General features: G+C 34.4%; 1 protein-coding gene across 1 annotated transcript in view; it reads left to right on the forward strand.

The window, feature by feature from the left end:
* Positions 1-14,450, forward strand: part of Cht10 (Chitinase 10) — a 49,111-nt gene that overhangs the window by 23,043 nt on the left and 11,618 nt on the right. Inside the window, exons 3-16 of the mRNA XM_077435880.1 lie at positions 9,645-9,901; positions 9,968-10,142; positions 10,220-10,401; positions 11,610-11,713; positions 11,792-11,998; positions 12,068-12,274; positions 12,345-12,465; positions 12,538-12,712; positions 12,785-12,970; positions 13,051-13,170; positions 13,371-13,494; positions 13,757-13,934; positions 14,007-14,140; positions 14,219-14,404. Coding sequence (XP_077292006.1) covers positions 9,645-9,901; positions 9,968-10,142; positions 10,220-10,401; positions 11,610-11,713; positions 11,792-11,998; positions 12,068-12,274; positions 12,345-12,465; positions 12,538-12,712; positions 12,785-12,970; positions 13,051-13,170; positions 13,371-13,494; positions 13,757-13,934; positions 14,007-14,140; positions 14,219-14,404 — 2,356 coding nt within the window. The remainder of the gene's footprint in view (positions 1-9,644; positions 9,902-9,967; positions 10,143-10,219; positions 10,402-11,609; positions 11,714-11,791; positions 11,999-12,067; positions 12,275-12,344; positions 12,466-12,537; positions 12,713-12,784; positions 12,971-13,050; positions 13,171-13,370; positions 13,495-13,756; positions 13,935-14,006; positions 14,141-14,218; positions 14,405-14,450) is intronic.

Here is a 14,450-nt window from a genome sequence, read left to right on the forward strand (position 1 = left end):
TTTCAATAAAAATCAGAAAAATTGGCAAACTCTGATAAGAAACGATCGACCTGGAGCCACAAACCAAAGTCTGGCCAACAGCTACTAGTGGGAATCGAACCGTGACCACTCCGCTTGAAAGCATAATATGCTAACCACTAGTCTACGCTGCTGGTTAACTTTACAACAATACAACTTAACAACATGTCATAATAATGAATATACATTTAACGCGATGAATGCGTAGAGATTTAATAGACAGCAATAAATGTTATACATAACTTTTTTTAAATGCATACATAGGTTTGCGAATGTAGAAAAAAATCTAACGCTGATCATCCACGTCAAACACGTCGATGGATTCTCTATATTTTCTTGATATTTTACGACCATGATGACAGTGATGGACACCGATTGGTCCCATAAATTTACACGCACTCGGATAGTTCACAGTTTCTGCACATTCGGTCGACCCCCTATGGCGTGAGGATCCGCTCTTTGAAGTTTCAGTTTCCTCCCCTCTAGCTCTTTCTGTTTATGCCTTTTTAATCCCAGATCTATTGGTATGTATTAAATATACAGTTGCGTTTGTGGTGTAAAGGGAAACTGTGCCTAACCTTACACAATTTTCCCGGAAACGACACTATTATTTACTCGTAGTTACACGAATTTGAATTAATTAATAGGGATAATATATTTAATTGTCTTTATATGAGAATTAAATAAAATTCCACTTTTATTTATTTTTTCTTTACGACAATTCCCCCCCCCCCCCCCAAATCTGCCACTCGGGGCAAATGCCCGGCTTGCCCTCCCTCTGGATCTGGGCCTGTATCACATGAAAACACACGCTCCAAAACAATAACCAGAAGCGCGAAAATGTGCACAATTGCGACCTTAACATTGTCACGATCTATATCAGAAATAAATTCGCAGGCTCGTTATCAGTGATTTATCAAACCGGTTCCGAGCGGCGAGAGAGCAAGTGCACCTCGATAAATTACCGATGCGCACCGAATAAATTAACAGATCTACCATTTTCAGCGTCCCACAAAAACACATTTCAACATCGAGCTTTATATTTATTGATATCGAACAAATGGCCGATGATAAAAACGTCCGCGACGAGGAAACGGCTTTCCTGACATTCCGTGCGGTTTCTCAGTGTTACGGTCAAACGTATTGGTCGTGTGACATTTCGGCCGAGACTTATGTTACGTGTGTTTATTATATTGCTGTCGCATTTTCTCGAATCAACTGACCTTTTTGCTGGTCTGTTGCAGTGTGCTGAATTATTATCCTTTATCCGACAACGCGAAATGAATTGATTCCGGACGATGGGTGTAATTTACGCCTTTCTAATGAGGCCTGGGTGGGAGGAATGATGAAAGGCTTAGCATAACTTGTCTGGGATTTTATCTCATTTCCGATACATTTTCATACAATTTATTTACGCTCTTATCAAGGCTCGAAATGTACGGGAGTGCATGGGAACGCCGTTCCCTTTCGTGAAACCTAAAAAACGTAGCGCTCCCTCTCATGGAAAACCCAATATATCTGTAACTTTTCGTAAATTTAAAAATCGTCCAGTCAATGTATCGAACCAGTCGGTAATAATTAATTTGAGAGACCCTGACTCATCATATAAACATTTATTTATTTTTAATATTTACCAGAAAGGCATAACAGGTAACCGCAATGCACCTTCCTGGCCAGAAACATTGAACATTTTATACAAGTATAATAAAGTAAATACATATTGTTGCGTAGGGGTGGGTGGAGGATCCAAGAAAAAGGCCAACAGTCGTTTCACAGCATTTATTGATGATTAAGGAGATACACGCACTGGCAGTGCTCAGTCCAGAATGACCTCATAAAGGGTCGATCTCTCGGGACGTCTAATCTGTTTACCTGTTGTATATTCACGTATTCGGATATGTATTTCCACGACATTGGGTCTCCCCGTACCGATTCTGAGAAAAGTCTAATAACGGTCATTGTTTAGCCTAAATGCACTCAGAGTCCAGATATAATCCTGGAAGTAAGTGCAAGCACTTAGTTAATCCGATAACAGATATCCGTTGGTCTAAGTGCAAGCACTTAGTTAACCCGATAACAGATAACCCTTGAAGGGTCACATAGTCTCTGGGATTCTATTTGCTTAATCCGCGGCGTACGTAAAAATATCAATTAACACCCACAGAGACATCTATGGTCAAATTTGTAAATTTGCAGCATTTTTAAACAATTCAGTAAATATTTACATATCAATTAACATTCACACATACATTAATGGTCAGATTTGTAAATTTGCAGCATTTTATACAACTCAGCGAAATTGTATAAAATGCGATTGCTCAAAACTCAAAATTGGAAATGGGTAACGTTGCTAATTTTTTGGAACCGTTTCAATGAAAATCAGATAAATTAGCAAACTCTGATAGGAAACGATCGACCTGGAATCACAAATCCAAGGTCTGGCCAGTGGAAACCAGTGGGATTTGAACCCGTGACCACTCTGTTTAAGGCATTATATGCTAGCCACTAGTATTTTCTGCATATGTACATATGAAAAATGCATATATATGTATATATATATATATATATATATATATATATATATATATATATATATATATATATATATATATATATATATATATATATATATATATATATATATATATATATATATATATATATATATATATATGTACATATTTACATATGAAAACTTTTGAAGATACTCTTCTTCGAACATTGGCCCAATACGCTTATATTCTACACCAGCCTTTCTCAAACCTTTTTTCTCAGCCTTTCTCAAACCATCAATTTTACGAATTACATACATATATGAGTCCTTATTAAAAGCTCACATCAAGTTATTGATCTTTGAATATTAACTCATATACATTTTCAAGTTACTGGAGTGTGTATTCGGGGCTTAGCAATATCATATCCAGATTCTACTTTACACATACATATGTACATAGGTGCAAGTATTGATATATGTACATCGAATTGATTAAAATATGAAAATGTTGTGATACATACTGTACATCTATTGTTTATATACTAATATAAATGTATTGAATATTATATTGCCAGTCTAGAAAACTGTTTTGGTTTTGCCAATAAAAAACATTCAAATCATTCTATTTAATGCGCCATCTAATATATAAAATATAAAATATAAAACCAGCAGCATAGCTCGGTCGTTAAGCTTCTGCTTAGCGTCAAGAGGCACCGGGTTTGATCCCTGGGTCCGGGCCTCGAATGAAAATGAATTTTTCAGAGTATGCTGTTGGTCAGACCTGGATTTGTGACACCAGGTTGATCGATTCCAATTTTCTTTGATTTCATTATTGAAACGGTTCCTGGAAAAAAATTGGCTAAAAATCCTTATTACCTACTATACACCACTATTTGAAGTATGATTGATGTACAATAAAATGTATGTACAATTCATAGATGTCTCGTTAATTTGCGAGTTTTTCAGTGTCTCGTAATTCAACGACTTGTAATAAAAACGCTGCATTTGTAATTGTAATTGTAATTTGTAATTGGCCAGGAAGGCGCATTGGGATTTACCTGTAAGGCCTTCCTGGTATATATGTGAAATAAATAAAATAAAATATTATTGTTATACATAAGTATAATATATACATATGACTGACGATATATGTACATATGTATATTATATATAAAATTATATAAATTATTATTGCCATTTTTTCTTTAAATTTGGCATTCATGCTTCTTTAAACCATTTCTTATCAAAAACACATCTACTCTGAGACATGCTTTACCGTATAGAAATTAATCATTTGTTATAAAAGTAGCACGTTGGTGCGTCTTCTTCTTGTTCCCTCACTACGAGTCACTACATTATTCACGCCATATATGTAGTTTCATACACAATAAAATACAATTAGAAAATAGTTGTGTGTGGGTCGCAAGTGTGAATTTTACTTTCTTCAAATACCATTCGTATTAATTGTATACTATATTCGATCGTGAATCATTGCAGACGGCTCATCTCAATTATATATTCAGCAGTTCGCGCATACTTTTGCATACATTACTGTCGCGAAATTATTCAATTTTGCATGACACTTTGTCACTTGGATGTACACAGTGTGTATATGTTTATATGTACATAAGTACATACATATATACAAGATCGAACATACATATATAAAATTATATACTGTATATCATCGAATAGTAGTCGTCATTGAATAATTATATTGGCTCGAGCGACGCCGGGTATACATATGTAATTTATATTATATTAGTACATACATACATACATATGAATGTTTAAAAAATTCACAAGATCGTGATCAATTCTTTGATTAATTAAATAAGAATCATCGTTTTTGTAAAAATTATGTTATACATATGTATTGTATTATATATATTTTTTTTAAATTTTGACATAGAGATATAACATAATAATTTCGAGTCGGTACGGTACTATGGATTCAAAAACATAATACAATAATAGAATACGTTATGATTCCAAATTAACCAAACCCTCAACCAGATCTAGATTAAACAAATCCAAGTTAACAGAAACCATCAAATTGGTACGTGCCGCAGGAAAAAAGAACAAACTGCGGCATCTAATGTACCTAAATTGGGCTGGGAGCATTGGATCTCAATTCTGCAAGGATTTTAAGATTGCTCACCAAACCAGCTATACATATGTATATAGGTACTTATGTAGCTCAATGAGTGGTCACGGGTACATTCCCTGGCCCGGTGCTGCTGGTCAGATCTTGGATATGTGATTTCATTTCGATTAAGCAGATTGCCGAATTGGCAACCTGGTCACCAATTTAATAATAATTTTTGATTCCAGAAGATAGGGAGAATATGACAATCCTTATTGTCCATAAAAATAGTATAAATATAATAAAAATGAAACGATAACATAAATGAATATAAAATAATGTATGTAAAGTCAATTTATGGCGGTCAGTAAAGTAGCTTCATCCACCAAACACAGTGATAAGCGGAAATGAGAAGACGCGGAAGTAAGAAACAATTTTAATACACGACGATGTAGGGAGGCCGCTCTCATCCTGAGAATGGCTTCAGAGTGAGGAACGTGCTCTTCTTCAAACACATCACATCACACAAACACAAACGACTTCAGTCACGGTCATCAGAGAGATTCTACGTCGACAATTTTGAATTAGTTTATTACTAGTTCAACTAAAATCAGGCGGTGAAAGATAAATTTTACCATTGAGTTTTTCCATTAATAGTCGGGATAGTGGTGGTGTTTGCATACAAATTTTTATTTTAAGTTTTTTTAATGCGCCCAAATGACGTCGCACCGAAATGTCGTGCGTCAAAATGTCACGCGGCGAACTGTCGTGCGATGACCCTGCGCTCAGTTGTACCACGCTGAAATGTCTGCGCGATTTTGTCACTTATTTTAGAATTCCTTGTTTATATTTTTTAATGAAATGATAATTTTATCAAATAGACAAATTTTCAATACACCTTTTAATATACATAATTTGAATTAAAAAAGTAGATTCTGCATATCATTTAAAATTGCACTTATACATATGTATATTAGCAGGCATAGCACAATTCAACAAAACAAGTCTTTCTGTCGTTTTTTCCCCAGGTAAAAACAGCATATACCCGGCGTCACCCGAGTCAAATTATTCAATAAAAAACTCTCTTGGCAACGAATCTGTCAGGAAATTTCTTCAAACTAGCAAACACACCCAGAATCTAATTTAATATATAATTTCGAAAGAGATTTTGTATGTAAATACATATGTATGAACATTTGGTTCGTAAAATACGTGACATTAAATTTCATAAAAAAATAAAAGATTATTCAAATAAATTTAAATAAAATAAAACTATCCAAAAAAATGTAATAAAACGTTTACTATTACGTAGATTAGCCATGTTTAAGCGGTTTATACTACAAATACCGAGCGAAGCCGGGTAAAACCTCTAGTCTATCTAATATATAATTTCGAAAGAGACTTTGTATGCATGTATGTAAGTTTTGATTCGTACAATCCGTGACGTTAAGAGGGCTGTACACCTGAAACCTTAATTTTGTTACCGTTCCTTTCTTCGATATATATATTGAGTATATGTATATATTGAGTGAATGTGACAATATATATCAATATATATATTGAGTGAATGCGACAGTTGTGCTTTGACCAGATAAAACGTATTTTAAATTGACAAAATCGAGGTTTCGTATTCTCCTATTTTCTCCTCCAAAACTGGACCAATTTTAAAAAAAAATTCATCATCGGTATGAGAAAGATACTTTCTGTGCACCTATCGGCGTATTTTTTTTTAAATCGACCGTTAAATAAGCACGCTGGACTCATTTCGTGGGTGTAAAAAAGAGGCGATTTTATAGATGTTTGGCGGCTTCTAGCTCCTATAAAAAATAATTAATCAAAAAAAAATAAAACGATAGATGCACCCCAATGGTGGATATCCATAGCATATTAAAAAATAATTTCTCTAGTGCCATAATTGAGGAAGGGAGAAGTATATTACGTTTGTATGGACAAGGCGCTGCTGTCCAGCCCTCTTAAATTTAATAAAAACAATAATGAAATGTTAACAATTGGGTTGGCCATATTTAAGCCATTCATATTATAAATACCGAGCAAAGCCGGGTAAAACCACTAGTATATATGTATATAATTTCGAAAGAGACTTTGTAAGTATGTAAGAAAAAATGCAATGTTGGTTCGTAATTTAAATTTAAATAAATAAAATAAAACTATTCAAATAAATTAAATAAAATGTTTACTATTAGATTGGTCATGTTTAAGCGGTTTATATTACAAATACCGAGCGAAGCCGGGTAAAAACACTAGTATAAAATTAAATGGAAATGCCAGTTGCTAAGGCTAAATAATAAACAACAGTGCATTATTCAGCGATCAAATTATCATAATAATTCATGCTCAAAAAGGATTATGATTCTTTGATATATGAAACGTGGGGTTTAAAAAAAGAATTACGACGGATTAAACTCCGGCCAATTTCAATTTTGTAATTGTATATTATATATGTATAGTAATGTGATGCTTTACAATACTTATCGATGGTATAATGTAGTGACCACGGACAATGCGATTGTTTTTAAGTTCTTGTATAGATCACTAGGCGACCTTCGAGGGTTGACTGTAATCTCAATATATGTATTTATATACGCTTCGGAACGAGCAAACGTGTGCCTACTTATTCATTATTTCGTTTTTCTTTTGGTTTTTGTTCGTTTTTACCGTCACAAGATACGTGGAATACAGGATAACGCTGTCCTCTTCGACTATTTCATCTTTGTCCATATATGAAGTGTAATTTTTGATCGACACATGTCGCGTTTCGTATTTGGTATGATGTCTTTACACTGCTGGTTTGATGCTAGGTTTAGATATATTTGTGTTATAACTGGAAGTGCGAGGCGTCGCCCGGTTGTACGGACGTGGGATGTAAGGCGTTTGACTTAAAGGTTTTAAAATGTGACGTTGCACAATTTGGTTCAGTAAAGTTCGCGTTTAATTTGTGTGTGTAGTTGTTTTAATTTTATTATCACATATATTAACCAGTAGCGTGGTCTAGTGGTGAATGTTGAATTATCTCGTAATTGATGTTACGAGTTCGATTCCCGCTAAGTCTCGCTATTGGCCAGACCTTGATTTGTCAAGGTCGATCGTTTCTTATCAGAATTTGTCAATTTTTCTGATTTTCATTGAAATGATTCCTGTAAAATTGGACTTTCCTTCCCAATTTTCTGTTGCGAACCTTTAGTTATTGTTATATCTTAGGTTTCGCCATATTGCTCACCATAGATGTCTCTGTGGTTGTTTATCGAATGTAAAATTCGTATTGTTACATGAAAGTTATTCATCGTTATTTATCGTATTAATACGATATTTGTAATAGATGTCAGATATTGTTTAGATTTACATGTATCTATGTAATAATTATGTGAACCAGGAATTCGCATTCGGGGTTTACCTGTTAAGCCTCCCTGGTATATTTGTATATATGTATGTAAAAATAAATAAATCACATGTGCCATGTAGGGGTTCCAAATTCGAATATTCGAATACTTTTTATACGAACTTATTTTATTTTATTTTCAATCTACAGCACATTTAGTTCTATTTGATGTTCCTGATTATTTATTTATTTAAAGTTTGGACCATTGTAGCATTACAGGAATTCCTAATGCGCCACAATGGTCGAAAATAAAACAGAAAAGAAACAAAAAAATAACTATAGAAATTAGACATGAAAAAACAAAACGACACATTTAACTTATTAATAAAAAATAATAAACTATAAAATGGCGGATAATAATAATTACAAATTAAAATATGACTAAATAAAATGTTTCTCTTAAAATTTTAATAATATCTTGAGCCTCTTAAACTACAAATAAATAATTTAAAGCTACTATACGATATTCGATATTCGAATATTTGGTACAACTAGTGCCATGACAGGAATTACACCAAGGCGACATATACATATACTTATTATTATTTTGTACCCATGTACTAATACTTTCAAACATTACAATACAAAGTATACATACATATACAGAGTACAATAGGGACATCTATAGAGCAATCAATATTTTTTTATATATAGCAAATTCGCGAGAAATTCAATATTACAGAGTATGTAGGTGGCATATTTTTTAAGAATCAACAAATATGAGATGCCAGAAACTCGAATTTGCGAGAAACTTGGGGGGGGGGAGGATTCTGATTTATTGGATCCGTCACAACAATTTAACTAGACGAATCGGAAAATTCTAATAAAATATATAATTGTAAAAGAAGAATGAAAAAAAATTCTAAAAAAACCAGTTGGTCTGTATTTTTTAATGACCATAAGATCTCGCCAACAGCGTATTTGGGCGGGACTTGAACCTACGACCTCTCTACTGGTATGCAATAACTCTTTCTTAAAGTATTAAAGTAAAACATGCATAACGCTCCCTTGAACAAAGTACATAATTCAAACATAATATGTATTATGTATGTATGTTTTTATATACAAATGGATATTTCAAAAACACAAATTTAAGAAGGATTTCTTAAATTTTTATTATAAAAAGTTAAGTTTTATTAAAAAAGATAGGGAAGAGGCCTTTGGCGCCCCTCACATCTTGCGCCCTTGGCACTCACCCATTTGCGATAGCCTCGCTACGGCACTGATTATATATGATGCTGGTAGTCTGTAATACGTTTATTCTGCTTTTCCGAGATTATGGACATATCTAATTAAAAGGGGTGATAACAATTTGTGAATTAAATCAAACAGAAATAGTGTTTTTGGAACTGAAAATTGGACTTTCGGTATTTTCAAATGTAACGGCTTGTATTTACAATGTACGTTCAAAATTTAAACATAAAATGTTTTTCAATGAAAATATTTTGAGTGACATCTTCAGAAGGAAAAAACAACTGTTTACAATATGTCAAAGACGCAAACCACTAATAAAATTTTGTTTGATTTTCAATTGAATATGTAATTGTAAAAGAAGAATGTTTAAGTTTATAAACAAAAACCACGTACAAACTCTATTTATATGCATTCGTTTTTTTAGTTATACTAAAGTTTTGTCTTCTTTGTTCTAGGGCACTACCATTTTATTGGTGGTGGTACATTTGGCTGGTGTTGTCCAGCCAAAGACGCTTCGCAGGAGACAGGATGTGTCCATGAGGGAGTTTCCACTCCTGAGAGGAGGATTCAACAGGAATGCTGTGGAAAGCTCTCCAGTGGAGCAGCAGACTATCCAATCGGCAGCCCTCAGGGATGCCATGAACATCAACAACGACGAAATCGGCTCAAGACGTCTACCTTTGAGAGCCGCAGTCGAGAGCATTCCCCCAAAGTAAGTGCAATACAGAAAGATACTACAATACCAAAAGATGTCTTGCTAAAACTTACTATGATGCAGGTTTTTGCGAGTGGAAGCACCGAGGGAGAGAATTCCGATGAGGGATGCTGTCGAAAGACGTCCTCCAGCATACGACGATGATCTCTTCGCTCTGACAGATGAGCTCGAATCATTAGGAATCGATCCTTGGTCTTCGGATAAGAAGGATGAAAAGCCTCCGAACAAAATCCAACAGGTGAATACTTCTGGGTACATCTCATTTTCAGCTGTTCTGGGTCTTTTTCTTCTAAAACTCTTGTTTGGTCGTTTCAGGCACCTCAAAACTTAGACAAGCACCACTATGTGATCCAACTTCCGGAATCAGAACGCGAGCACTTCTCCCAGTTGGCCAACAATCGAGGTGGTGCCAATATCAAGTTCGAGTACTATGGAGCAGCCAAGCCGTACAATAGCGATGCAGCTTGGATTCACAATTACGCAGCTTACCAACCACAGTATAGGTTTTTATAAAGCATGAATAAATCCAGTAAATAAATCCAAGGCTTGAAAAGCAATTGAGCAACTACTCTTTCTTTCATTGTATCCTCTTGCACTCAACAAATACTCCCTAGTGTGATTCGAGACGTATCTATTGCGGTCTTGCACGTTTGTAGTAACACACCTAATTCTCTTCTACTCAATTGTAGCACAAATTAGTTCTAACAATCGAATGTGCTTGATAGATGTATCGCTTGAGATCCATTTTGGAGCATGAAACATTGTATTATTGATGGTCAAAGTGGTAGAAAATGTATATTTGTTTATGTGGTTTAATGTGCACGGATAATCGAATATATGTATATAACAATAGATGTGGACCAAATCTTAAGTTGTACAGTAGATAGATATCAATAGAATGAGCTAGGAGTTTGAAAGTCTGAATATAATGGATTGATTCTATTCGTAGTTAGACTTTTGTTTTTGAACATTCTTAGTTCATTCTTATGGTATGAATTGAATTTGGTCCAGCTTTGTAACTAATAAATAGCATTTTGTGATAAAATGACATGAAAAATAAACAACCATAAATTTTAAATAAAGATGGAAAATCTATGATGTTGTGAACTTTGATCTTAAAAAAATAAGAATTCTTTCAATGTAATTTAAATTACATATAAGAATTTCTGTTTTTTTTTTCAACATTTTCAGTTGTTCTGAGCAAAGTTCATAATATGCTTCTTGCTTAGAGTCAAATTCTTATAAAATAAAAAAAATGATCTACTTTCAACAAACAAGTTATACCTCATAATATATGTAGGTACAATCATAAAATTGAATTTTGTCAAATTTAAGTCATAAAAAAATAATAATACCGAATTTAATTTGATTTTCTTCTCATATTGGAACTTTCATAAGATCGCGTAGCACTTTAGGTAAAATCAACGAGAACCATTGATTAAGCGAGAATTAAAAAAAGAATCATTTGGATTAAGATTTGTAACCATTCATTTTTTTTACTCACTCTCCACATGTAATTTTAAGGAATAATGATCTGACTGTCCTTGAAACCCATTAAGTCATTGAGATAATTCAAACCCATCAATTTTGACGCATGATCCAAGTACCTAAAGTAGCACCGAATGGCCTTGACCCACATCCAACAATAAGTACCCAAATGGATGAATAATTCATCAGTGCACTTTTTAACTGTTTAACTTTACAGTGGACCAATCGACCAATTTCGAGTGGACAACGCTTACCAGCAGATAGTCAAGCAATCACGCTACGGCCGCTTCACATCAGATGATAATTCAAATTCAAATAGAGGTGAGCCATTCAAAGGGTTAAAAATAATATCTGAAGACGATACTAAATCAAATACCATAACAAAAAAAATTGATGCAGCACGCCATTTGAGACTGAACAGCCACATCAGAGAACCAATAGTAGCTTGCTATATCGAAAGTTGGTCTTCGTACAGAAGGGCACCTTTGTCCTTTTCTTCAGCTTCTCTCCCGCCAGTTTGTACCCACGTCTTGTATGCTTTTGCTACTCTACACCCTGAAACGTTCTCGCTAATGCCCAATGACAGGGAATATGACATCATCCAAGGTTTGTTTAGAACTATATACTTCAAGTTATTCAAATCTTTAAGGAATTGATTTGAGTGTGCATTTCCAGGTGGTTATAGGATGGTGACAGGTTTGAAAAGGCAGCAGTTAGATTTGAAAGTTTTGATCTCAGTTGGAGGAGATAGATGGGCCAGCGCCAGAAGATTGTCTCAGTTAGCGTCTATGTATTCTAGAAGGGCTGATTTCATCAAAAATGCTATTGAATTCTGTAAGCAGAATGGATTTGATGGTATTGATCTGCATTGGCAGTATCCTGGTAAGTGCTTAAACCGTTGAATGAATCGGTCAAGGAAAATGTGATTTTTAATGGTTCAATGATTTTGCAGGAGCTGAAGACTTCGGAGGTAACTCATCAGATAAGAATAATCTTGTAATGTTGCTTAAAGAGATGAAAGAAGCATTCGATCCTGAAAACTTGATCGTGAGCATGGCTGTTCCAGCTTCAAGGTAAAAAAGCAAACCTAATATTGTAAAAGAAAAGTTAAATTGAACTTACATATGAGTTTTATATATTTGCAGATTTAGAATAGAAGATGGATATAATGTTACGGCTATAAATCAATATGTAGAATGGATAACCATTGAAGCATTCGATCTCAGAGCAGAGAGGGAAAGTTGTGCTGTAGCAGATCATCATGCGCCATTATGGCCCAGACCCAGAGATGGTTCTGGAACTGATAACTTCTATAATGTGGTAAGTTTTAGTGATTGTTCAAAATTTGATATTTTTGTAGTTTTGAATTCTAAAATGTTCCGTCAATTCTAGGATTATGCCGTCAAATATTGGTTAAGACAAGGAATGCCTGCTTCGAAGATAGTCTTAGGAGTACCACTTTTTGGAAGATCAGTCAAGTTGGAGAATCCAGCTAACAACTGGCCCGGAAGTAGGGCAATTGGTCCTGGAGATGAAGGAGAATACACTCAAACGAAAGGAATGCTGGCTTACTTTGAGGTATTATATTTAGCTCATTTTCCAATATACATACACACCAAATCGAGCATAGCCAATAAAATGGTTGTTTATATTTTTAGATTTGCAACAACGAAGACTCGAACGATTGGATCAAGAAGCACGACGAAGTTGGAAGTCCATACATAACTCGAGGAGACCAGTGGATCAGCTACGATGACAAAGACTCCATCATCAGCAAAGTTAGTGTGTTTTTCATTTGAGTTCAAATTCCAATGGCGTCACTGTTGACAAAGTCATGCTAATTGTACAAATAAATTACTGATCAAATTTGTGTTTAAATTCTTACCGAAGACACATGTTGATGATTTATTGGCTTATTTTGATAATTTCAAATTCGAGCGAGTGCAAATATTTAATGTTAATCCATGTACAATTATAGATGAATTATGTGAAGAAGATGGGATTAGCTGGAGGAGCCGTTTGGGCAGCAGATATGGATGATTTTAGAGGGCTTTGTGGTCAACCTTGGCCTTTGCTTACCGCTCTATCGAACACTCTTAGAGGCAAGTTATAAAATTCTTATTTCAATAGAAGTTATATATGAAAATAGCAGGAGAACTTTAAAGTATTCAGTCAGTATGCACATTTACCAGATACAGATGTAGGTAAATCAAAATCGCCAGATTCGATAAGTACATTAATACATATGTAGGTATTGTAGATGGCCACCTCTACAGTCGATAAATCAGATATATTATTTATCAGTTGGAGATATTTTTTAAATGAAATTTCACTCTCATAATACATATGCTTGTTTATATACAGAAAGACCAGTAATGGATGGAGGCAATAGATTGAAATCAATCGGGTCTTGCGATTTGGAAGACGGACTTATGTCTGACCCAAAAAGCTGTGCAAGCTATTTTATGTGCAAACGTGGAATGAAGTATAGACTACACTGCCATGAAGGCACTTTGTACGATACCACAGCATCCATTTGCAGGTAAAACAAATTAACTCAGTAAAAAACTTATCAAATATGAATATGAATCAAATTAAATATTAATCATTATAGAGTGATGGATCCTTCCATGTGCTTACCTGGACAGAGTTTGCAAAACCTTTTCCAAGATGACCAACATGTGGATACTTTCAAAGTCAAAGATCTCAATCAAGATTACTACGGCCAATTTAAGCAATCCACAAAAGGTTTGTGTTGTATTTGATAGACTGAGACAAGATTCCATTAGATTGTTTTTGATCCAATCCCAATTTTAATCATTGCAGCCGCTGAAACTAAGCGAGCAGTTTGCTACTACACAAATTGGTCGTTCTACAGAAAAGGAGACGCAAAAGCTGTACCTGAATATATAGACCAACGTCTCTGTACTCATGTGGTGTACGCATATGCATCTTTGGATCCTGACAAGCTTATCGCTAAGGAGTTTGATCCTTGGGCTGATATTGATAACAGTTAGTAATATATCATTGAACTTAAAAAGTGAATCGTCATTGAAGT

The sequence above is a fragment of the Arctopsyche grandis genome, chromosome 8 (genome assembly GCF_051622035.1).
Source record: "Arctopsyche grandis isolate Sample6627 chromosome 8, ASM5162203v2, whole genome shotgun sequence".
In the NCBI taxonomy this organism is placed as follows: Eukaryota; Metazoa; Arthropoda; class Insecta; order Trichoptera; family Hydropsychidae; genus Arctopsyche; species Arctopsyche grandis.